We start from the raw sequence: 26,942 nt of genomic DNA, 5'->3' as shown, positions 1-26,942 counted from the left end.
GGTAGGTTCCTGGGCTGTCGCTGTGTGTTTAGTACTGTTGGAGAGTTTGTTTAGTTCTCAATAGTCGACCAGCCAGGTGATTGACTGGTGGAATCAGGTGTTAGTTAAAAATATGTCAATTCGATAGCAACGGTCTGGAAAGTCATCGGTTACTGTACAGCCGTGTGTGGGGGAAATAAATAAAGAAGGGGTCATGGCCCAATGGTGCAGGAATGTGAACAGGTCAAACTGACAGCTTGTTCCAAAGGAAATGGGCCCTCCCATATGTCCGTTAGTGGAACTACCTACTCAAATAGAGGAGGAGGATGCAGGGCTTGGAAGAAGGATATGTTTTTTTTATTACAAGGGTGCAGAAGAATAGAGTTCCAGTACAAAGTGCCATTTCTCATTGGTGCCTGTCTGTCTGTCTGTATATATTCACAAGGACTGCAGTGTGTGTGTTTGTGTGTCTGCGATGGGCGCTGTGGTCCATCATTCTGTCCGTCTGTCCGAGTGAGCACACAGGCTTTCACTTGCATGTGTGTACGTCGTAGACGCGCACACACTCCTGGCAGCTGACGTAGCAGCACCAGTGGAAGATGCAGTGGCACTTCTCCTTTCGCTTCTCAGTCCGGGTGTTGTGGCCCCTGCCGCAGCAGAGCAGGTCGCAGCCCTCGATGCCGTGCGAGGACACGTTGCAGGCACGGTCGCGGGTGCCGAACGAGCCCGTCTCCTGGTTGGGCTCGCAGAAGTTGGGTGAGCCCTCGTAGTAGACCATGTCACGCTCCGTGGGGTGTTTGAAGAAGGCATACTTGGCGCGCAGCGTCTCCACCCAGCCGCGCGACTCGCGGTGCTTCTCCACCACCATCTCCGAGGCGCTGTCATACTTGTCTTTCAGGTAGTCACCCAGCATGCGGAAGTCGGGCTGTGCCCACCAGCATGTTTTCACCTCGCAGCTGCCAGACAGGCCATGGCATTTACAGCGAAGGTGCATGTGGTCCAGGATGGTCTGGGAAAAAAAGAGAAAGAGGGAGAAGGAAACAGTTCAGAAACTGATAGAATAATCCTGTTTTCTTTCAGCACAGTGTAAATGTGATATCGATTGGTAGCTTGTCAGTCTACTACCGGAAAGTCCGTTTGATTAACTACTCTTACCAATAACCTGGCTAGTGACTACCGACTTGTAGGTTGAGAACAACATGCTACTTGGCTGATTCTTCAGGTGTGGTTCAGGCAGCTGTGAAACAGAGGCAGGCCTTTGCAGTGTGCAGCAGCTAATTCCCTCAGAAGTCACTGCACTCACCTGAGCAACGGCACCGGCTCTCTTTGCCTTTGTTTAGATTTGCTTAGCTTTAATTCTCTGGCTACATTTAGCTGCAGAATTCCCCCAGCTGCGGCGGAAGGCAGGTGTTTGTGGCACCTTTGGGCGAGAGGGGAGTGGGGGCGCTGAGGGGTGGAGGGGTTCTTAGTTCTGACATCATGTCCTGGGCTCGTCTGGCCCCTGGCATCTCCCAGGGGCCCTGGGGGGAAACAATGAAGTGTGAGAGTGCCAGGTGGGGCGACTGGGATCAGGGTGATGGAGAGAGGGAGAGGGGTTATGACAGGGCTGCCTGCCGTTTTGCGGCTCCTGTGGTCTCCCTGCTCATGTCTAGTCAGATCAAAAGGCTGCCTTGTTGCCGTGTGGTCTCTCCAATTGCCCCTCAGCGTGCTGGTGAGGAGTAGCTCGCCAGATATTTCACTGAGCAATGACAGCAATGAGTGATGGTTTAAGTCCAGGCTGATTCCCTTCTCTTCCCTCTCAACTAACTCAGGTTATTTGTCTGTCAGGGAATTTCGGATGGGATTTGAGGCATGAAAGGCAGGGGCAACTTTTTTACATCAGATAATTACCCAGTCTTTCAAGATTAAGTGCTACTTTTCAGGCGGAAACTCACAGAAATGTGGACTGAATTTAAGTCAAATACCGAAATCTTTCCTGTCACAGAATTAGTAATCTGGTACTGTAACATTTACTGTGGATAATTCCATCCTATTGCCAAACAAGTAGATCTTTGTTCATTGTCTTTTTACTACTGTGCTTTTTACCTTTCTTCAGCTACAAGGCTGGGTGTGTCCAGTATCATTATGTAGTGATGTGTACTAAAGTATATACACTGCATCCTGCTTGGCTGTGTAGTAAACAGTGTTACATACAGTTGAAGTCGGAAGTTTACATACACCTAGGCCATATACATTTAAACTCAGTTTTTCACAAATCCTGACATTTAATCCTAGAAAAAAATCCCTGTTTTAGGTTAGATAGGATCAGCACTTTTTTTAAGAATGTAAAATGTCAAAATAATAGTAGAGAATGATTTATTTCAACTTTTATTTCTTTCATCACATTCCCAGTGGGCCAGAAGTTTACATACACTCAATTCGTATTTGGTAGCATTGCCTTTAACATGGGTCAAACATTTCGGGTAGCCTTCCACAAGCTTCCCACAATAAGTTGTGAATTTTGGCCCATTCCTCCTGACAGAGCTGGTGTAACTGAGTCAGGTTTGTAAGCCTCCTTGCTTGCACACGCTTTTTCAGTTCTGCCCACAAGATTTCTATAGGATTGAGGTCAGGGCTTTGTGATGGCCATTTTGCCACAACTTTGGAAGTATGCTTGGGGTCATTGTCCATTTGGAAGGCCCATTTGCAACCAAGCTTTAACTTCCTGACTGATGTCTTGAGATGTTGCTTCAATATATCCACATAATTTTCCATCCTCATGATGCCATCTATTTTGTGAAGTGCACCAGTCGCTCCTGCAGTAAAGCACCCCCACAACATGATGTGGCCACCCCCGTGCTTCACGGTTGGGATGGTGTTCTTTGGCTTGCAAGCCTCCTCCTTTTTCCTCCAAACATAACAATGGTCATTGTTGCCAAAGAGTTCTATTTTTGTTTCATCAGACCAGTGGACATTTCTCCAAAAAGTACGATCTTTGTCCCCATGCGCAGTTGCAAACCGTAGACTGGCTTTTTTATGGCGGTTTCCTTGCTGAGCGGCCTTTCAGGTTATGTTGATATTGGACTCGTTTTACTGTGGATATAGATTATTTTGTACCTGTTTCCTCCAAAGGTCCTTTGCTGTTGTTCTGGGATTGATTTGCACTTTTCCCACCAAAGTACTTTCATCTCTAGGAGACAGAACGCGTCTCCTTCCTGAGTGGTATGACAGCTGCGTGGTCCCATGGTGTTTATACTTGCTTATTATTGTTCGTACAGATGAACGTGGTACCTTCAGGCGTTTGGAAATTGCTCCCAAGGATGAACCAGACTTGTGGAGGTCTACAAAATGTTTTCTGAGGTCTTGGCTGATTTCTTTTGATTTTACCATGATGTCAAGCAACGAGGCACTGAGTTTGAAGGTAGGCCTTGAAATATATCCACAGGTACACCTCCAATTGACTCAAATGATGTCAATTAGCCTATCAGAAGCTTCTAAAGCCATGACTTCATTTTCTGGAATTTTCCAAGCTGTTTAAAGGCAGTCAACTTAGTGCATGTAAACTTCTGACCCACTGGAATTGTGATACAGTGAATTATAAGTGAAATAATCTGTCTGTAAACAATTGTTGGAAAAATGACTTGTGTCATGCACAAAGTAGATGTCCTAACCGACTTGCCAAAACTATAGTTTGTTAACAAGAAATTTGTGGAGTGGTTGAAAAACGAGTTTTAATGACTCCAACCTAAGTGTATGTAAACTTCCAACTTCAACTGTATGTGTATTTATATTACATATTTACGTTGTATAGTATGTATAACCAATATATCCATTCTAGTAAATCCTCAGTGTAGGCCAGTGTAGGCCTATTTACCGTGCGTCCTGCCTCGTTGTTGTGCCGGTTCATAGCAGAGCGTGCATCGGGCCGGTTCTCTCTGGCATCGGCAAACTCTCTGGACACCAGCACCCCGAACTCAGCGTCCTCGCTGCAGCCGCCCCACTTCCATCCCTCCCCCGGGGGACCCTTGTGGTGGGAATCACAGCCACACATTGTGGACGTGCCCTCAGCGCAGGACCGCGTTACAGCAAATGCCACGCCCGCAGAGGCGATGGCGTGGACGAACGCCGACTCTCTGGTGGCTAGCGAGAAAAAGGAAAGAGTGAATTCAATCAATTAATCTTTAGTACCATCTTCTTAACAAAACAGTTTCTGCAATCTTCACTGCTGCCAACTTCCATACATCAGGGGTAATGAAAATGACACCCTTGGGCACAAACCTATTAACACAGCTTTTCACCTTCAAGCAGATATTCATATATCATAGCGATAAATACTTGGTTGACACACAATGTACTGCAAGAATAATGTTTTTCAGGAGAAAAGTCCTTGAGAGGATTTAAAACATTGGGCCCTGATCAGTGTAGAAAACACTGGGTGAAATTCTTCTCACTCTCATCATCTCAACATCTACCACAGAGCTAGGCGATATGGACAAAAATCCATATTGCGATAAATTGACCCATTTTTTGCGTTAACAATAAATCAGTGATCAAGAATTTTTTGGGGGAGGTGGTGTATTCTACCGATTTTGGAAAGCGTCGTAGAGATGGCTACATGAGACATGTCCCCTAGCTGTGGCATCACCATATTGTGGCTGGTGTCAGTAGGGCCTAATGCTCAGTGAGATCTCAGTGACCTTCTGTCATCCCTGAGGTGTGCTGTTTTGCATTGGAAAGTGTTTCAGGAATGTCGCCCCCCCTCTCCTCCCCCTGTCAGAGCCCACGGGGCCTCTAGGTAGAAACCGAGCAGTGTGTCTGCTTTGCTCCGTGTTTGTGCTGAGAGATGGAGTTACGCCTCCTTTGAACGGAACAACTTATTATGTAACCAGACACCATTGTTTCACAATCGCAGCACACTTACTGTGTGCTGAGGGCTTACCCATTTCTCTACTGCACCACTTCGCACTGCACACACACCGGCAGGGACACACACACAGAGGGTATGGGGAGGGCCCACTCTGCAATGGAGCCACTGTTAAAGCATCTAGGGAGGCCTAGCCCCTCTAAAACTGACTGCAGTTAGTAGTGTTCTCTACTAAACACCTGCAGGGAAGTTAGTTATTCTACAGTGTAAGTCGATCTACAAGTCTTTGTAGTGTTCATTTGCATTAAACAGAGAGAAACATACTTGAAAAAAGTTGTCGTTTCGGTCGCTAGGGGACATTTAACGCGCTCATAAAGTTAATTAGCGCTCAACCTTTCATGACGTTACTTTTTGCATTTAAGCCTTTGTTTGATTGAAACCTTTAGGTGAATGGCTGAATAGAGTCACAGTTCATAATAGGGTGAGAGGTCATATGGCTGCTCTGATGGGAAATCCTGGGAAGTGGAAATGTAATACAGTCACTGAAGTAACACTAAACATCACCCCTGTTATCTACATGACAACATGTCTCACACAATATCCAATCAGGTAATACATCTTGTAAATATATGGTCACAAAACCATGATTAAAGACATTGTCCAAAGTGCCCACAATCAAAAATGTTTTCCAGTGTGCTTCATTCTAGGTAAACAGCACTAAAAGCGTAATTTTTGTGCTAAAACCTCAATGTTTGTTTGATTGGATCGCACACACCTCTGGTTGGGAGGCGAGCGGGAGTCCCAGCTAGCCCTGGCAAGCCATGCTGGGCTCTCCACAACGGGGGCCTGTGAGCTGTGGGCCCCGGGAGCTCTGGCTGTCAGCCAAGGCTGCGCTGCTCCTGCTACCTGCTGGGCCCATCAATCCGCCTTTGTTTCCCTTGTGTCACACTAGATTACCCACACAAAGGGCCCAGCGACTCGCGCCCCTGCAGCCCCGCTCTGCCCAGAGTTGGCAATCCCTAAACTCCCCCCCTCCAACACCCTCTCTCCGCCACCACCCTGAAACCCCATCCTCCACTACCACCACCACTTTGCACCCTCAACCCCCCATTTTCCGCCTGTAGCCACCACCATAAACACCATAGGGGTTAAGGTGGCAGGGGAATGGTATAGCCACCCTGGTCTGGGACCCCCTCCCTCGTCAACCCCATGCCGTCACTCCCGACTCAGGCTGCCCCCCCACTCCCTCGCCAGCACCCCCTGCCTTCCTTCCACCTCACCCCAACATGCCGGCCTAGGGTAGGTTGGGAGATTCCCTTTCAGCCTGTTTTCATGACAGAGTCAAAAGGGCGTGTGAATGGGGCGTCCGTGGGAGCCGGGCTGTGTGAGGCGCGCACTGGTCTTCAGGCACAGTAGGGGTTGAGCTGAGCCCTCCAGCCCCTTTCTATTGCATGTAATCTCATTTGGCCTTCCCGCTCCCTTTTTTTAAAATGTATTTTTAGGAGAGCGATGGAGGTTCACACTGCCCATTCCTGCCCAGATCCCTTTCCCTCTGACACGCAGGCTAATTAATATCCAATCAGCAGCCTCACTCCGCAACACAAAGACCCATCTTCATCATTAGGTATTTAAAGGCCTACTCCGAGCACCCCAGGTTCTGTTTTCTTAGTGCGTTCTGTGCTTTTGTATCAGATTGTTTAAAGCACCCAGTCAGTCTTAAGACCGTTGATGATTAGTATTCACTGTGAAAAGCCTGGCAGATGATCTCCAGTGTATTAACTGTGACAACTGTGTATCAACTGTAATTGTGTGAGCTAATCTTGAGAGATTTACAACACTAACTAACTTTCATGTGTGAAAACATCAACAAGGTTGGGAAGCTCAGAAGAAGACACACAGACTCAAAAGACAAATGTGATGTTGAAGGTAGCGAGATGGATGGACGGCAAATAATCTGTCAGTGCTTGTACCGGCGCTCCTTTCTCACTGCAGTAAGGAAAGGTGTATATTACTGTAATCACCCTGCGGGTCATTTGTCAGTAGGAGCATGTGGAACAGGCAGTGCTCAGCAGCAGAGCAATGGGTTCTTTTATCCCTATGTCAGTTTACGGTACTTACCTCACATTTGTTTACACACCTTGTTTCCCATTTTCTCACTGATATGCAGTGGTGTAAAGTACTTAAGTAAAGATACTTTAAAGTAATACTTAAGTAGGTTTTTGGGGTTATCTGTACTTTACTATTTATATTTTTGACAACTTTTACATTCCTAAAGAAAATAATGTACTTTCTACTCCATACATTTTCCCTGACACTCAAAAGTACTTGTTACATTTTGAATGCTTAGCAGGACAGGAAAGTTGTTCAATTCACACACTTAAAGAGAACATCCCTGGTCATCCCTACTGCCTCTTATCTGGCAGACTCAACACAAATGCGTTTTTGCAAATTATGTCTGAGTGTTGGAGTGTGCCCCAGGCTATCCGTAAATTAAAACAACAAGAAAATAGTGCCGTCTGGTTTGCTTAATATAAGGAACGTGAAATGATTTATACTTTTACTTTTGATACTTTTGTATATTTTAGGAATTACATTTAACTTTGATACTTAAGTATATTTAAAACCAAATACTTTTAGACTTTACTCAAGTAGTATTTTACTGGGTGACTTTCACTTGAGTCCTTTTCTATTAAGGTATCTTTACTTTTACTCAAGTATGACAATTGGGTACTTTTTCCACTAATGCTGATATGTCCCTTTAATGTTTTTATCACCGCTATGAGAAAAAGTAGTTTCCTCATAGAACCTGCAATCCCCTGTTGAAGTCAGATTAGCTCATCTTTCACTGAGGAGACAAATTCCATGGTTGTTGTACATCAATTCGTTTTTTTGTATGTTTTATATGGTACTTGGCTGTAATTCATATATCCCAAAGATATCTCAGTTACATCCCTCATATGAATACCTCACTGGCAGTATAGAGGAAGGAGTATATTTGTATTCTTCAAACAAACAGTCCTGTTACAGTAGTAGGCCTACCTTTGTCCAGCACGGGCCCGAAGATGGCCAGGTTGTCCTTGATGGTGGTGCAGTTCCAGCGGCGCCCCCTAAACTGGTGCTGGCACTCTTGGATGCCCAGCTTCACGCCCTCGGCCACACTGGGCATGATCTCGATGTAGTTGCGACAGAAGCGCAGCTGCTTGGGCACCAGGCCGGGGATAGAGCCACACAGGATGGGTTGGGAGCCCAGAGACGAGTACTGCTGCCCCAAGGCTAGGGACCTGCAACACAGGGAGAGGGAAGGACGGGGGAGTGTGTCATGTACCTGCCCATCCAGACCTACAGTATATTACTGTCTAGTCTAGCGCCTACCCTACACAGTCTGTCAGTCTCTCTGTATCTCCATTCAGCTTTCTAACGAGAAGCCATCTATAGGATCTGCTGCCATTGAGTATAGAGGGCCCTCCCTGAACTCCCTGTTATATATGCCAGGGAGGCCCTCCACAGAGGCATATTGTTCAAAGAAAGAAAGCAGATTGCCTCTCGATATACAAAATGCAACTTTTTGTCCCATTGGTTTTAATATATTATGTGCTCAGAGTTGCTTTTGCAGTAGGTGGGGTTGATTATTGTTTTTCTGTGGGGGTTGGGTTGACTCTGTGAGTGTTTTATTGGCTGCATGAGTGCTTAATGCAGTTGCACTTACAGAAGCTAATAGCCCCTCTTCAAGAAAGGGATATGACCTATTAGTATTGACTTTTCAAAGTGCTCCCTCTTGTTAGCCCCCGCAGATCCTGATGATCCGAAAGATAACACGCTAATCTGTCTGTTAGTTTCTCCTCTAGATAAGACACACACAAACAACACACATGCTCAATTCTCTGTTATTAGCCTAATTTATGATATGCGATGTGTGTGTGTGTGTGTGTGTGTGTGTGAAAGAGTGTGTATGCACTTAAGTGTGTGCCATGTGTCGTATTGGACATATGGCATTCCTAAAACTCCCTGTGCCTCACCAGCGGGCTGGCAAAGATGTGCCTAAACATGGATTAATCACCACAACGAGACAGCCCAGATCAGCCAGGGATGCCAGAAACCATTATAGTTTCATCGAGGTAATTAACTTTAATTGCCTGTTTTTTCTCCTTAGATAAGGGAAGGAGAGGAAAAGGTGATGTTTGCTATGTCCATGTTTTAACATGCTTACTGTGATGACAGGCTCAAACAAAACTGAACCTTCTAGAAGATGCTATGTTTGCCATAAAGTAGTTATGAGATTTTGAGGTTTTATTGTTTATTTATTTGCGAGTGTATGCCACTTTTATAAACATGCCCTTACCTACCTATGCGAAGTGGCGCAATCCACCATGCACCACAATCCATTGCATGCAGATATTAAGTCCTGTAAGCTAAATTGACAGTACTATAATTTAGCAGTAGCTTCTCTCAAGAGACAGAGCATTCATGATCCTTATCTGTTTCATGATATTGTACGGATTTTTTCATCAGCATACACAGACATTTTAGAGTGTGAGAGAGTGTAAGAGAGTGTAAGAGAGTGAGAGAGAGAGAGAGAGAATCATGGGGAACAATCGGTGCTGATCAGATCAGAGCGCCACTCGGGAAGACCTCAGGCCAGCCACGGGGCGCAACTCTATCACGGCAGCCACTGACTCTGAAAGATGAGCGCGCTGCTGCAACCCACCCCGACACAAAAGCCAAGCCATTGAAGTCAGAGGGAAAAGTTCACAGCTCATGTACGCTTTGCTTTCTCTCCCAGCCACAACCCCCCACCACCGCCTTCCTCACACTTTTGCTTTTTGATCTCCTTTGGAATACAGGTGAGCATTGTTACAGCAGGCTCCCAGGTTTCACTGCTTGCCAATGGGGCTTACGCACTGAGAGCAGGCTGAATGGCTAGTACTGCAGCTAAGCTGATGGAACATGTGAGACTGTCAACAGTCATCACTGCCTGGCCTGCCACATGTTCATCTTGTACTAACTTACCAATAATGTTCAGAAAGATCATGCAATTTCTGGACTAAATAAAGATGGAGGGAAGACAAGTGACTAGTTCAAAGTCTATTGCAGTGAGCAGTCCTATCTTAAAAGATTAAAATATGGTAAAGCTAAAGTCATTTCACCTGCATTCACCCAGGCTTCAGACCTCTATCTCATTTCAATGCTGAGTTTTGTTATTTTAAAACACACACTTGAAATATGTGTTCGTATTCATAAATATCTGTCGGCCCAATAACAATATCCCAATGATATCAACTGAATAAATAGTTCCAAAACATTTCATGTTCCCTTGCACAAAAGTAGACCTCTGATTTATGTGCTGGTAATTAGAGAGCGGTCAATTTTTATCTATCCATCTTTTTCTGTTATCCGATAATCTAAGGCCATGTTTACTCAGGCATGAGGGAAGACCTTATAAACTCATCTGCCAATCCCAGAAATGCCACTGAGTTCAAGTGTTGCTGACTTCACTCTGTCTGGAATGACTGAGTGACTAAGTTGCGTAATTACACAGTCTGCCAGCTGTGCTACTGCCCATTAATCTCCCAACCTGCTATGGGGCGGACCTGAGTTGATGCCCTGGCCCTGCATGGAGCTGCCTGCCGTGGCGGAGCCCATCCCTGGCACCACATAGCCAATCAGCTCACCCCGCCTCCTTCTGGTACGATTGCTGCTGACGCACCAGTTTCGGAGGCGACGTGTGGATGTCTGATGAAGTCAATTACTTAACCGCACAAGGGCTTTCTTGTGGACTTAGCGTGTTTAGACTACACGCTGAGGCTCTGCGTCCTCTTTTATTTTGTTTGTAAAGGATGAGCCTCACTTGGTCTGTAATGGACTGACGAGATGAAAGCAAGAAGTGTCTTTGGCTAGGTGCTAATGACAGTCTTAGATCTGAGAGGAAGCCAGGCATATCACACACACACACACACACCCACAGCGCTGTGCGTAATATCACGCTGAGCCGGTCGGCTTTGCCTCGCTTCTTGGAAGCTATGAGCGATGTGTCTCAACCAAGTTGGAGATGAGCACAGAAGCAGCAGGGCATGGGCCGAGGGAGGCAGAATGCCGGGGGAATCCGCTCTAGGGGAGTAGACAGAGGAGCAGAAACTGCTTGGCAGGTGCATGCCTAGGCAGGTCTGTGACTGTGGGGCCTCCTCTGGCCCTGTGGGGGATTAGTACTGCTGGTTGGGGTTTTTCTCAGTATCAAAAGCAACTCGACATGAGCATATGGGCCACTGGAAACCACAGACACGAAGAAGAGGAGACAAAGGGATTTCACCACAAAGTGCAAAACAGTTGAAATTCAGGACATATCTATCAAGGCTATTTTCACAGGGGCAAAGCCCTGTGAAGGTTGCGATTCTGCTCCATATGTCTTCTATGAAGGTTTGCTTCACCACTGCTGCTGAATAACCTTTGATTTAATCAGTATGTGTGGCTAGAATGTTTTGCAGCTATCTCTGTGGGAGGTCTACATCACTGGGGTCAAAATGTCATACCTGTCTAAGAGCAGACTTTCCCTTTATAACAGCCAGGTACTCCATGCCCAGAGGCACAAAAAACACTCTGCCACCCTCTGAACCACTTTAAGCATGACACCTGACCTCATTGCCTTGAGCTTGGTGGCCTGTAGGAGCAGTTTGAAGTTCATGACCAGCTAGGCCTCCTATCCTATCATCACTTTAACCTCCAGTCATGCATTCAGCTCAACACCAGTCAAGGACAATTACCTCAAATGTGTAGCCATCTTAATCTCTCCAATAGTATAAAGCCAATGTCAACTGTAACATGTGCAATCACTCAGTTGTATTAGGCCTATAGGCTTACTTTGTAAAGTGAGTGGGCATATTCCTGAAAATGATGTCCATATGACAGTGCTGTTATACCATGTTGACAACTTTTTTCCTCAATAGGCCTAGGCTACAACTCATCCCATTCTCTATCATTTGAATGTAGCCATGTGAAGGGGATAACTAGGCAAGCTATCTCAATTCACCAATATTGTCGTCAGTTTGTCATCCACCTATCCAGTAATAGGCCTATAAAAGAACAGGACACTGTGACTATGTAGTTGCTGTTTTAAATTGCTTCAGTCATTATATTAGCAGACACATTTGAATTATTTAGGATTTCCAATAAAGCTTTATATTTGTGTTGTTAACGTCACTGCTGAACTCACCATTTTGTTGGAGCCCTCGTCGTGAGGAACACTTCTGGAACTAGACTTGTGGTTGCTTGGTCCATTATTGCTTAAGTTTACTTGTTGATGTAAATAGCCTACACGTTTTTCACGCGCAGAAAATGTCAGTCAAGTTGCAACGAGTTAACATAACTTCCGCCAACATGGCGCCACATTTAGACCTTCACCATTTGTACGTTGCTAACTTTAATCTTGTAAAGGTTTACCAAACATATATCATATCAAAGAGAGTCGCCACTATGTGATATTTCAAAAACACAACAAGAGCAAACCGACACGAACTATCTAGACCAGCTGGACAGACAGCCGCTATATCAGTACAACAGTCTCGTGCTGTTCCTTTTCTTCCCGCGCTTTGCTAATGTCTTCTGACTGAGTTGCAATCGGCAAAAATGCAACGTTTGCCCATGGCACTATGACCATAATGGGGCCTAGGAAGAGAGAGAAAAACAGATAGGGAGAGAAGGATTAGAGAGAACCAGCCTGTCACAATCCATCCCTCTATGCATTATTCCCCAGGCACTGTTCAAAGCTCCATGGAAAATAGGGTGGTGTGTGCTTGTGTAGAGGGGATGGCTCTGTTGCTACTTGTACTCAAAGGCCTTACTCCTATCATGCCATGCATTTAGGTGCACACATGGCTGCCCTGTCATAGTTACTGTACAGTGCTTTTTCTGCATAGAAATGTAAGTCGAAACAGTAAAAAATTAAATAAATAATAAATAAACATAATTTACGGGATTGTAAAACGTTTTTAGTTTAAACTTAAACGACTACAATCAGATATAAAGTATGTAGAAAAGGGCAATTCCACAGTAACAGAATTACGCTGAGACTCAGATTTTTCACTTTAAAATTATGCCAAACAAAAACCATCGATTGCAAAGTTAAACAAACAAGACTACTTTGAACAATTTCCACTGGGAATTTTACAAAAACACATTTACTGGAAGCACTGTGCAGAAACAAATTTGGTAACAGAATTTCTGTCAAAATCTCCCTCAGGTTTTATGCAACCACGTTTTCCATGTATATGCTCCGAATTAAGATTACAAGATGTCTGCAAAAAGAATGGGGTGTCAGCTATGATATGACACCTTGAGTTTGAAAAAATCTATTTTGGTTATTAAGTGAAGTGGATTAACACCTGGTAACGGAATTACGGTAACATAATTAAATTATGGGTCCCTGATCTGTACTATACTGAAATGCATAGTTATGAATGTCATTCTCTTCATAGTGATGTATCCGGAATAGGTACACAAAAGGTAGAAAAATGTAATAGCCTCCTTTGCATGTTTGGGTATTATTCTACTCACTGGCTATTATTCTAATGAGCTCTGTCCCCAAACAATACCAAATTTGGTTGGTCTGAACCGGACAAATCTGTACCAATCATAGACGTCTATGTTTCAAAAGTTTGGGCATCACAGTACAGTACAGATTATTTGTTTATTTGGATCTCCACTAGTTTTGCAGAAGCAGCAGCTATTCTTCCTGGGGTCCACAAAAAACACAAAACATGAAAAGTAACAAAACACTGATACACTGATAGACAAGGAGTGCCATACAAATTTAAAATACGACGATATACAAACAATGCAACTGAAACATTATACAAACAATACAACAACAACAATAATGTGTGTGTTAGAGCGTGTCTGTGTGTGTGTCTGTTTTGAGCCAGCTGCAGCTTTCTTACTTCGCGGCACTTGACCATTTTAATGGACAGTAATCAAGAAGGGACAAGACCAGTGCTAGTACAGTTCATTTTTGTGTAAAAAACACAACATGTATTTTAATAACAGACATACCCCTCCCCATCTTCACAACAACTTTGTCAATATGATTTGACCATGATCATTGACCATTCAATGATATACCTAGGAGTTTAGGTTTCTCAACTTGCTCAATGGTCACGTTTTGAACCAAATACAATGCTTTTAGTTTTAGATGTATCTAAGACCAGTTTATTAATAATCACCCATTCTGATACTGACTGTAACTCCTTATTTAGCATTTCAGTGAGCTCACTGGCTTTGGGTGCTGACATGTGGAGTCATCCGTACACATAGTCATTCTAGCTTCGAGTAAGACCAGTGGCAAATCATTTGTAAAAATAGAGAAGAGTAAAGGCCCAAGGAAACTGCCCTGAGGGACACCACAGAGAACACCTCAGTTTTTCAAATTTCTGCCCTGTTAGAGGCACCGGCCAACTGTAAGTGCTGTTATTGCGAAGTGGAAACATCTAGGAGCAACAACAGCTCAGCTGCGAAGTGGTAGGCCACAAGCTCACAGAACGGGACCGCCAAGTGCTGAAGCGCATAGTGCGTAAAAATCGCCTGTCCTTGGTTGCAACACTCCCTACCGAGTTCCAAACTACCTCTGGAAGCAACATCAGCACAATAACTGGTCGTCGGGAGCTTCATGAAATCACCATGCGCAATGCCAAGTAACGGCTAGAGTGGTATAAAGCTCGCCACCATTGGACTCTGGAGCAGTGGAAATGCGTTCTCTGGAGTGATGAATCACGCTTCACCATCTAGTAGTCCGACTGACTAATCTGGGTTTGGCGTATGCCAGGAAAACGCTACCTGCCCTCAGCATATAATGACCTTCTAGATGATTCAGTGCTTCCAATTTTGTGGCAAACGGGAAGGCCCTTTCCTGTTTCAGCATGACAATGCCCCCATGCAAAGTGAGGTCCATACAGAAATGGTTTGTCCAGATCTGTATGAAAGACTTGACTGGCCTGCAGAGAGCCCTGACGTCAATCCCATCTAACATCTTTACGATGAATTGGAACGCAGACTGCGAGCCAGGCCTAATCGCCCAACATCAGTGCCCAACCTCACTAATGCTCTTGTGGCTGAATTGAAGCAAGTTCCAGAAGAAATGTTCCAACATTTAGTGGAAAGCCTTCCCAGAAGAGTGGAGGCTGTTGAGGCAGCAAAGGGGTGACCAACTCCATATTAATGCCCATGGTTTTGGAATGAGATGTTCAACAAGCATGTGTCCACGTACTTTTGGTCATGTAGTGTAGCTTCAAGAGCTTTGTCCAAATACTGAGGGCAGATTTAAACAGCAACAAACAGCAGGGATTTAGACAGCCACTAGCCCAGGATAATCCGCGGTCCCAGCCACAAGGGCTAACCACGTTAGGGCCTGTGTTCAAGCTTTTAAGTAAACGTTGCTAGCTGGATAGCTAGTTAGCATCTAGGCTAGCTGCTACGCCCAGCAGCTCTTCAAACTTTTGGTTGGCAGGATCCCTGGACAGATATAGCGGTCCCAGCAACAGAGGCTGGATCCCTGGACAGATATAGCGGTCCCAGCAACTGAGGCTAACCGCGCCACGGGAAACAATTTCAAAAGGTAGCTAATAACCAAACTTTTAAAAACTTTTCCAGAGACTTTCAAAAGTACTGTACTGTATTGTACTGACCTACACTCTACTTTTCTTTACTTTACTGTACTGTGCTGTTCAAACTTGTGAAATAGACGTCTAAGATTGGTTCAAATTTGGACTGACACAAACTCAACTATTTTTCAACGTCCATGGACGTCCAGTGTCGTTCGGTGCTCAGTGAGTGAGTGGGCTGGTTACAGTGAATGGAAAGAAAGGGAGCTCATGGGTAGGTGTCAGTAAGAGCCGTGAGAAATGACATTAACTGGAGAGAGTGAGAAGAGAGACAGGGAGAGTGAGAGGGAGGGGTTGTCCAGACTGTTTTCACACTCTTGCTTTGACCACCTAGCGATAGAAAAAGAAAGAAAATGGTTATGAGCTGAACCTAACAGTATGCCAGTGGAAGGGAGAACAGTGGCAGGTGACCCAATTGTGGTGTGTGACTACTATGAATTCCCATTGTAGCCAATTCAGTTGTAGTCATTCTTTTACAGATTTTTTTAGTCATTCTGTTACCGACTTAATAAATCATAAACCAAATTGTTATCAGTAAAAATACTATAACTAATTGATAGGTCTACATTTACTTGTTACTTCTGTGAACTTTCATTGTCCTCCCTCCTCATGGGAGAAATGTGAAAATATTGATGTGTTTTGATGTATTTCTAATGCCTTTTAAGACTTTTTCTGATAGATGTTCCTTTTCCAAAGCCTCTGCTTATTCCTAATTTGTCAGATGGAAAATGGTTGTAATGTATATACTGTATGCCTTAATTTCTCAAACATGTAGACTTTGCTTTCATTTGACACCAAATTTGATGTGCTCCTATGAACGTCACATGTTAGTGCTCTTGTTTTCTTTTCTCAAAGAAACGCACAAAATATTATTATTATTATTATAATGGACCTATGTATTTTTTAAAAGATATTCTTTGAGACCAAACAATCACAAAAATAAAAGCTATGCATTCAGGAGTATTTTTGTCATGGCATGGGGCCCCCATTGATTTTGTTGTTTGAGTCACTCAGGTATAAGCCATGGCAAAATGTGTAGAATTTCAGGAAATTAGCTTTAAAACGGCAAATGTTCTCTCAGCCTCATGGCAAAATGTGTAGAATTGCAGGAAGCCAGCTTTAAAATGGTAAAAAAATGTATCTCCATGGCAAAATGTGTAGAATTTCAGGAAATTAGCTGTAAGACAACAAATTTTGTCTCTGCGGCCAAGAGAAGAGCCTCTAAAATGTTCAATTGTTGACCACGCCATTGGCCACCTCCACCGTCACATCCACCACCTAAACCCAATTTTTATCCAGAAAAATACCCTGCTGTGGGGCCAAATTGCTGTCTTATAATTCAACTGAATGTTCAGTGAAACTACTGTACCATAACTAGGCTTGTTGTAGCCTCAGCCACTGCATTATCCTGCTTGTTGAGTGTGTCGACTGGCTACTTCATAAAACAGATAACAGCCTGCTGAAAATTTGGCAGATGCTGATATACCAACCTTTTGACTCATATCACATTTAATTTCATTTCAATGTGATGACTGACTGTACCTTGTTTATTTGCGTAGAACACTCTCAACCACCACTACACATAATGTAACCCGTCGATTATGACTTGCTGATAGATTTGTGTTGTAGGAGAGAAGTGGGATTCATTTAAGATTTCTCCACCACACATTTGCATAGGGATAGTTGTTGATGAATGCCAATCAGTCTTGTGCATGTGTGAAAAACTTTTATTCGATTAATTCAATTAATCTTATACCACAGCATTGTTGAATACTCGTTTCTGATTGGCTAGGGCATTCTAGAATGGACATTAAAACCAGATAACGGGACAGTTGGAAAAGATACCGGGACACCTTGCAATCCTGATTCCCATTTGCAGTACCATTTGCATACGATAGTTGTCTTATCAATCACACCAAGATGAAACTCAGACTCCAGATAGTTAGAGACCATATAAAGTCCACAGACTGTTCGGTCTATAGGAATGCTCTCTACAATGAAATGCTATCAAACTTTATACTAGTTCTATGTTGACATCAGAAGTTGTCAGATTTACCCTGGGGGTCTGTGCTAAATGAGGCCTCATGCACTCAGGATGAACACCAAAACATTGCCATCGGAATCTCAATTATAATCCAACCACAGAATCCACAGGAGAGACAAAGACACTCTGAAGAGAGTGTAAGTGGGGCACAGGAAGTTGTCGGCTTCGCCCCCAGGATGGGACTTTTCCTGGCGGAGGCTGGAATGCACAGCTCCTGTCTGTGTTGTTGTGTTCTGTTTTTCTTTGGCACACTTTTGATTTGTAGTCCAACAGCTCTGGGCTGATCAGATAAAAAATGACAGGACCCCTGAAATTTTCCAACCTGTTTTTTTTTCTTCCTTCAAACCCTTCATCCCTCTCTCCCTTCATCCCTCTCTCCCTCGCTCTTGCTCTCCCTCCTTCAATACTTTGAGAGTGAGTGCAAAGCTGGGACAGGGAGCCCCTGCAGTCAGAACAGAGGAGAACAGGGAGCTGGGGTGTAAACAGAACAGAGGAGAACAGGGAGCTGGGGTGTAAACTTGTGAACCTGCCTGTCAGGAAGCGACACTGAGTGTGAGAGCCGTGCAGCTTGCAGTTCGCTGGGGAGCAGACAGAACACTCTGACTGACTGTGTTTAACTCAGTGCAGCACTGCCAGTCATAGTGGAAGTAGCTCTTTCTTTCTTTCCTTCTTTCTTTCTTTCTCTCATTCTCTCTCTCTTGCTTGCTCTCAGTCTCGCTCTGTATGTCAGAGCACATACACAACTGAAACTGTTCAGATTGAAAACGGCATGGCCTGTTTACAAAGTGTTTGTATGAACCATCCAAAGGAAACAGTAGTAATCGTTGACTGCCCTGGCTTTACCTCTCCTAGCATTGTGAGACAGTGACCACTCATTTTGATTTACATTTGGTTGAATTGTCAATGTGAAATCAACCAAAAAATATCACCTTGTCATTTGATTAAGGTTAAAACTTGGGTGAAAAAAATGACAACATTTTTGCAAATCCAATCAGTTTTTCACGTTAATTCAAAGTCATCACATATCATTTGTGGGTTGAAATGACGTGGAAACAACATTGATTCAACATAACATTTATTGAATTACACTACATGACCAAAAGTATGTGGACACCTGCTCGTCAAACATCTCATTCCAAAGTTTAAAAAAATAAAAATCATCAAATCAAATGTTATTTGTCACATTCGCCAAATACAACAACCTTACCGTGAACTGCTTACTTACAAGCCCTTAACTAACAATGCAGTTTTAAGAAAATGAAGGAACTAAAGAAAAAAAATGCAAAAAAATAACAAAAACAAAGTCACACAATAAAATAACAATAAGGAGGCTATATACAGGGGGTACCGGTACCGAGTCAATGTGTGGGGTACAGGTTAGTCAATATAATTTGTACATGTAGGTAGGGGTAAAGTGACTATGCATAGATAATAAACATTGAGTAGCAGCAGTGTGAAATCAAAGGTGGGGGGGGTGTCAATGCAAATAGTCTGGGTGGCCATTTGATTAACTGTTCAGCAGTCTTATGACTTGGAAGGTAGAAGCTGTTAAGGAGCAATTTGGACCTAGACTTGGCGCTCCAGTACCGCTTGCCGTGCGGTAGCAGAGAGAACAGGCTATGACTTGGGTGACTGGAGTCTTTGACAATTTTCTTGGCCTTCGTCTGACACACCTAGTATATAGGTCCAGGATGGCAGGAAGCTTGGCCCCAGTGATGTACTGGGCTGTACGCACTACCCTCTGTAGTGCCTTACGGTCGGTTGCCGAGCAGTTGCCATACCTGGCGGTGATGCAAGTCATGAGGATTAATATGGAGTTTGTACCCCTTTGCTGCTATAACAGCTTCCACTCTTTTGGGAAGGCTTTTCAACATTGCTGCGGGGATTTACTGTACATTCCAATTCATCCCAAATGTGTTCAATGGGGTGGAGGTCAGGGCTCTGTACAGGCCACACCGATCTCAACAGACCATTTCTGTATGGGCCTCACTTTGGGCACGGGGACATTGTCATGCTGAAACAGGAAAGGGCCTTCCCCAAACTGTTGCCACAAAGTTGGAAGCACAGAATCATCTAGAATGTCATTGTATGCTGTAGCGCTAAGATTTCCCTTCACTGGAACTAAGGGGCCTAGCCCGAACCATGAAAAACAGCCTCAGACAATCCTCCTCCACCAAACTTTACAGTAGGCACTATGCATTGGGGCAGGTAGTGTTCTCCTGGCATCCGCCAAATCCAGATTAGTCTGTTGGACTGCCAGATGGTGAAGCGTGATTCATCACTCCAGAGAATGTGTTTCCACTGCTCCAGAGTCCAATGGCGGCAAGCTTTACACCACTCCAGCCGACTCTTGGCATTGCACATGGTGATCTTAGGCCTGTGTGAGGCTGCTCAGCCATGGAAACCCATTTCATGATACTCCTGACGAACAGTTCTTGTGCTGACGTTTCTTCCAGAGGCAGTTTGGAACTCGGTAGTGAGTGTTGCAGCCGAGGCCAGAGGATTTTTACGCGTTACGCGCTTCAGCACTTGTCGGTCCCGTTCTGTGAGCTTGTGTGGCCTACCACTTCGCAGCTGAGCCGCTGTTGCTCCTAGACGTTTCCACTGCACTTACAGTTGACTGGGGCAGCTCTAGCAGGGCAGAAACGAACTGACTTGGAAAGGTGGCATCCTATGACGGTGCCACGTTGAAAGTCACTTAGCTCTTCAGTAAGGCCATACTACTGCCAATGTTTGTCTATGGAGATTGCATGGCTGTGTGCTCAAGTTTATACACCTGTCAGCAACAGGTGTGGCTGAAATAGCTGAATCCACTAATTTGAAGGGGTGTCCACATACTTTTGTATATATAGTGTATCTGAAATCTTGTGTTATGCATACATGTATGACCTGAGACATAACCTGGGAAGGTTTGACTATAATTAAGCATTTAGGGTGCACAGGTGTGACCAATACTAATTAGTCACCAGACGCCAGGCCTGTCTAAAGGTTGCTTCTTGTTCATGATTAGCTACTGCCCAGTATTTTTTATTTTTTTAACCTTTATTTAACTAGGAAAGTCAGTTAAGAACAAATTCTTATTTACAAATTCTTATCTACCCCGGCCAAACCCTAACCCGGACGAGACTGGGCCGTTTGTGCGCCGCCCGTGTTTGGGACTGTGATACAGCCTGGAATTGAACCAGGGTGTGTAGTGATGCCTCTAGCACTGAGATGCAGTGCTTTAGACCACTGCGCCACTCGGGAGCCCAGTAGCAGATTTTCAAACAGGAGCTATAAAAACGAGCAATTCTGGCAAATGAAGGTTTATACGGGGGTGTGTGTGTGGGTTGAACGTTTCAGAGTGAATGAGTTTGTTCCTTCCCTCTTTAACTTCCCTCTCTCTTTCTCTCTCTCTCTCCCCCTACTCTTTCTTTCTCAGTCCATGTGTGTGCCCCTGAGGACTCCTGTGCCTCTTGGCGTTTTGGCCTATTTTCCTTTGAGGAACTGTCCTGACCTGTGTTTTAACGCAGGTAATAGCCCTGCACTGTGGGACTTTGTCATCACATGTTCTTTGATGATATGTGGAGATTAGGAATCTCCTTTACTGCTTTGAACTACCAGCCTCCTTTGAACCTCTCTCCCAACCGTCTGGTTAGACTGGATAACGTCATGCCAGTGGTTTGTTTTGTAGAGCTGGACAGTCAGGTGTCAGGCTCTTTTTGTGTCAACTGAGTGTTAGCTCACTCGGATGACGTACATCGATTGCAATTCAAGCAGTTAGCTAGCTACTGTAGCTATCACTGTGGCAAAGGAACCACAGCACAATATAACCCAAACTGGGGCACAAATAGGGAACCTTATCCACCTGCTCAAGTGATGTAGGCTAGTCCAATATCTACTGTACAGAATGGAGGTTAGTCAAATCGGAAAATAAACTTGTATTTCACATGGTACAGATCTCTGTCTGGCGAAGTCACTATACTAGCCATAGATAATTCTCACAGGCATTAGGGGTGTCTTTAACACCCGCCTGTATGGCAGCCGCTGCCATTGTTATGGAACCTTACCGGTCTTAATAATAACATTCTGTAAGGCTTTCCCCTTTTCTTTCCCCTCCCTCCCATTGCACTGCTCAATATAATGTCTGAACATCCTTGATCTTTTCACACCAGGATTGCAGACGGAGGGTTTTCTCGCACTGAGGATCATTAAAGTGATCCCTTCGGGGGGTCACAGTCACATAATGACATTCCAGAGACCCAGAGATAGACCCTAGAGCCCACATTTAAGCCACAAGAGTTGCCCTGCACATAGAGGGCAGGGGTGGCCAGGACAGGGCAGGACAGGGGATGTGTATGGTAGGCATGACTTAGAGAAGATTGACCATTTCATTTACTCTGCTACCCACATATCACAGAGGGAAACAGTGTTTAGACTTCACGTCTCTCTCTCTCTCTACCTAACCTTTTATATAGGGCCCGGCCCGACTGATGTGATTTTTTGGGTTTGATTCTGATTTGTTGGGGGGGCGAAACGTACCGATACCGATATATCTGCACGATATACTGTTTTACAGCAGGGAAAATGAAAAAGTGTCATTTTTCCATACTGAATTCTCATAAATTTCCATCCAAAAGAGCAGTTGTCTTAAAACTGCTAATGCAGTTAGCATGAGGTTGTAAGTAACAAGAAACTTTTTCAGGACATAGACATCTCTGATATTGGCAGAAAGCTTAAACTCTTGTTAATCTAACTGCACTGTACAATTTACAGTAGCTATTACAGTGATATAATACCATGCTATTGTTTGAGGAGAGTGCACAGTTTTGAACATGAAAAGTTATTAATAAACAAATTAGGCACATTTGGGCAGTCTCTGGACATTTTTTTTTACAGAAATGCAATGAGTCATTGGATCAGTCTAAAACTTTGCACATACACTGCTGCCATCTAGTGGCCAAAATCTAAATTTCAACTGGGCTGGAATAATACATTATGGCCTTTCTCTTGCATTTCAAAGATGATGGTACAAGAAAATACAAAATAACATTTTTTTTGTATTATCTTTTACCAGATCTATTGTGTTATATTCTCCTACATTCCTTTCACATTTCCACAAACCTCAAAGTGTTTCCTTTCAAATGGTACCAAGAATATGCATATCCTTGCTTCTAGGCCTGAGTTACAGGCAGTTAGATTTGGGTATGTCATTTTAGGTGAAAATGTAAAAAAAGGGGTGGTTAATAACTATGCTTCAAATGTTGATTTCATACATTAATGACACATCATGAGAATGGCCGCAGGGTTCAGATCAGCATGAGATTCCCTTTTCTCATCCCATTTATTGAATATCGTTTATCGCTGGAGTTATCGGCCGATACCGATATAGTAATATTGGTGAACCGATATATCGGTCGGGCTTTAGTTTTATACAATATCAATGTCACTGCCTTTCCTCTATCTACTTTCTGTACCTTAATCTTAACTTCCTTTGTGTATTATTTTATTATAGTAACACTTTGCTTTCACTACCAACAGACATGAGAATTACAGAATGTATGCTATGTTACATGGGAATGTACTTTCTAATATGTTAACATCATATTTCTGCAATTTCCTGTGTTCCATGTCTGTGGTATTGACAAATGTCTTGTATTTGTCTGTCACGATTGTAGCAAATAGATAGTTTTGGTGCTCCACATATCCCTACTCTGACCTGCAGGAAGTGGATTCCATGCATCTGATGTGATTATGCCGACTAGGGCGGTGTTGAAATTGGTGCTACCAGAGGCTACACTGATCTGCTAAAAACTGCATTTCACCAGAAGTCACCAGAAACTCTGGCATTAAAAGCTAATGCCACAGCTCAGTCAGTTTGAATAGTAACATACAGTTTCCGTAGGTGACATCCTCTCTCTGGTTCTCTCCGTAACAGAACAGTGGCCATGATTACCAGAATATTAAGTGGGTAATAGTCTGCTGGATTGAAATGTTTAGCGGTTATGCGGCAATGTTCTTTGACTACACCACAAATCTTTGTTCCACCAAGGTTGGCATTTGAAGAGTTTCTAATGGGTAAGACATGGGCGATGTGGAGTGTCGACATTCACTCATCATGGCCAATGTCTATAACATGAATACAAACAGAAATGGCTGAACTGGCTGACAGGTTAGCTTTAGCGCTTTCATTTAGGGATTACCTGTGTGTACACCAAGCGCTGATGGTATTTTAATGTGTGATGGGCTCATCCTAAACTACTTATGATTTGTCAAGATCTTTTTAAGTTGCTGTTCTCATCATTCTACCATGACGACAAACACGTAGGCCTACTGTAGGTACGGTATAGTGTAGAATACAAAGTTGAAGCATATCAACCCTTTTTCTCCAATCACTTGTATTTGATTTGTATTTATTTGAGTTGTGCTGCACTATAGCATTATTTGATTCGAATACAGAAAAAAATTATTAGCAGGTCAGCATTTTTCATCACCAGTCTTGTTCTGGAGGCAGCTCTGCAGAGTGGTCACTAACTGGCACAGCCACAAAATCATCAAATCTGATTTTAAACCTAACCATAACCTTAACCCTAACATTAACCACACTGATACCCTAATGCTTAACCCTTAACCTAAATTAAGACCAAAAGCAAATTTTTGATTTAATGACTTTTTACAATATAGCCAATTTTGACTTTGCAGCTGGCCTATCTAAGGGGAAATCGGTTAGACTCATGACAATGAATGACAACAGGCGCAAAATTCTGTGAGAATTTTTTTCATACATCCCAGTTGTATAGCCTGGCTAAAGACACCATACGGTATGGAAGCAGTACAGGGCTTTGCCACAATCTTTTCCAAAATCCTTGATATTTAAGATGAGACTTGTGAGATGTACTATATTTATGTATAGCGTAAGAGGCGAGTAATAGAGATACTATACAAAGTAGAAAAACAGATTTTTCTCCAAAAGCCACACATTTATATTAGAGATGGGCATCAGGCTGCCAAAACCTTTATCAGATGGCTCTAGTCTACCGAGTGGCGCAGCGGTCTCCCGATTGGGCACACATCTCAGTGCAAGAGGTGTCACTACAGTCCCTGGTTCGAATCCAGGCTCTATCACATCCGTCCGTGATTGGGAGTCCCAAAGGGCGGCGCACAATTGGCCCAGCGTCATCCGGGTTTGGCCGGGGTAGGCCGTCATTGTAAATAAGAATTTGTTCTTAACTGACTAGTTAAATAAAGGTTAAATAAAATAAAATAAATAAAATACAGAGCCCTCTTGGAACATACTGTTATCTTTTATCTGCTTTGATATCTTTACACATACTTTATTTTCTCTCACTAAGGAAACTCTTCGAGCTACCATTGATGTTTGCATTTTAAAGAGGGGTCTATTTAAGTTACATTCTTGCGGGGGGGTGTATTTTGTGTGGCAGCTCCAGCTCCTCTCCAAACCCCCTCATTAGCTAGCTATTTCACTCTATCACCTCTTCCTCTGTGCATATGTACATCTCCAGAGTTATTTATGCTCTGTTTTGTTTTCGACACCCCTTCTTGTGATTGTGTGACTGGCTGCCAGGCATGGTGCAGTCAAAACTCCTTCTCCCCTCCCTTCACCACTTGGCTGGAGAATTTACGACCAAGTCATCGCCTTGAAGCTGAAAGGAGCCCTGGCTCGCTGAAACTTAGCACCCTCTCCCTTGATGCATCACGTACCCATCTCGTTGTTTTATCCGCTCTTGGATGTGCTCGACAACGCTCCACGACGACAGTGACAGCGCTCCATGACATCCATTCCTCAGCACCTGTCTGACCACCTGAAGCTATACAAGGCCATTTCATCTTTTCTCCCTCTCCACCTCCCCCACCCTCCACTTCAAATGAGTTATCCAAATCAAAGGTGGTGCGCATTGTCCAGAGCTGAACATTACACCAGTGTCATGTAAGCTCCTTGAGCAGAGAACAGCTGCAGGTAATTCAGACAGAGAATCCTGGTGTCTTTGTTATGTTGTGTGCTGAATCAAGGGAGTGGGTGTAAAGTCGTCCTGCCATTAACACTTCATCCCTGTGGCCTGTGTGTTTGGCAGCTCCACTCTCTGTAAATGAAACCAGAAGATGCTGGTGGTTTGGGCAGGACCGCTGTGGGACCACATGCTAACTGGGCTACTAAAAGTGCAGTAGCTCTGACAAGTATTGTGTCAGGAGCCAAAGAAGCTTTGTCATACACCTACTCACAAATATCTCCAAAATAAAATACTTCATGTTACAAAAGAGCAAGGCCTATGAGGTCAGATGCATAAAGCTGAATTTGTAATGAGATGATCCTCTACATTTCATGTGAGGGTGCCAAACGGGTCCTGGAATATTTCAACAAAGACACATAAAGCCCTACAGAGCATAACCTGATTGGACCATGACACTAACAAACTCCCATAGACTTCGGCAATATTGCAATACTAATTCAATGACAAAGTATATGCTTAATCATTGTTTATATTAAGTATATTAAAATGTATTTAAACCATTTATGTATAAATTAGATCTGACACTGTGGCAGTCTCACAGATTTGTTGATTTCATTGATTTGGAGAATTTCAAAATGACAGGGCTTTAAGTAATTTCAAACACCATTGATGGTACTAAACAGTTAACACTTTAGTTTGTGAATAACTCCCTCGAAACAAAACCAATGATGAACATTCAGTTAACAATGAAGTTACACGGCATGATTGGGGGCCGGCGGCCAGAATGTAGAATATGGACCCACAATGGCAAACCAAAACAAAATGACGCTGACTTTAAAGGTCCTGATTGTATGACTCCAAATATAAAATTATAGTTTTATTTAACAAAATAAACTCAGTACTTATACATTTGGACTCACAAAATGTATGGTTGAGTTCATACAATTTTAGTTTTTCCTGAAGATGTTCAATGTTGTCATTGTCCTTGGAGGATGGAGACATTATCGAAACCAATAATTACACTAATTCCAACCGCTATTTAGAAACGCTCCAGGCCAATATACAGAGACAATTTACATAGACAAGCCATCCATAGGCTCCTTTTTAAAAAATCCCTATAGATGTTGAATAAGCTTCATGCTCAAAACTACAATTTCAACCTCCTTAGCATCACAACATTTATCTAATAAGATAAATGGACCTTAGTGTAGAGGAAAAGAACGGCAAGCCTTTTCCGTTACACCAGTATTTGAGGTTAAGATTCTTTTGGACTGGGCTGGAGAACATTTTTCCACGCAGTCAACTGAAAGTGCACTGTATTCTGCCCTCTAAAAATGATCATTGACCAAAAGTCTCTCTATAGCAGCTCTAGGATTTGATGCTGAAACTCTAGATTGTACTCACCACCAGATGGGATAACCTCCAAGCACCCGCCAGCTGGACAACCACACACACATCATATATCCAACCAGGTACAAATCCAT

General features: G+C 43.6%; 1 protein-coding gene across 1 annotated transcript; it reads right to left on the bottom strand.

The window, feature by feature from the left end:
- Nucleotides 1–508: 508 nt before the first annotated feature.
- On the bottom strand, nucleotides 509–26,942 carry LOC120045458 (proto-oncogene Wnt-3-like). Its single transcript, XM_038990344.1, has 4 exons — nucleotides 26,863–26,942; nucleotides 7,862–8,103; nucleotides 3,833–4,098; nucleotides 509–988 (listed from the first exon to the last, which is right to left on the bottom strand). The coding sequence occupies exons 1-4, from the start codon at nucleotides 26,940–26,942 to the stop codon at nucleotides 509–511; spliced, it is 1,068 nt and encodes a 355-aa protein (XP_038846272.1).

The sequence above is a fragment of the Salvelinus namaycush genome, chromosome 4 (genome assembly GCF_016432855.1).
Source record: "Salvelinus namaycush isolate Seneca chromosome 4, SaNama_1.0, whole genome shotgun sequence".
Classification (NCBI taxonomy): Eukaryota; Metazoa; Chordata; class Actinopteri; order Salmoniformes; family Salmonidae; genus Salvelinus; species Salvelinus namaycush.
This window is presented reverse-complemented; position numbering and strand designations above follow the sequence as displayed.

Excerpts from the sequence above, each read along its gene's own strand:
- LOC120045458 (XM_038990344.1), bottom strand. The coding sequence starts at position 26,942 with ATGGATTTGTACCTGGTTGGATATATGATGTGTGTGTGGTTGTCCAGC. Across the intron at positions 8,104-26,862 it reads GGAGGTTATCCCATCTGGTG|GTCCCTAGCCTTGGGGCAGC; the intron begins GTGAGTACAATC and ends CCTGTGTTGCAG. Across the intron at positions 989-3,832 it reads ACAACGAGGCAGGACGCACG|ACCATCCTGGACCACATGCA; the intron begins GTAAATAGGCCT and ends TTTTTTTCCCAG.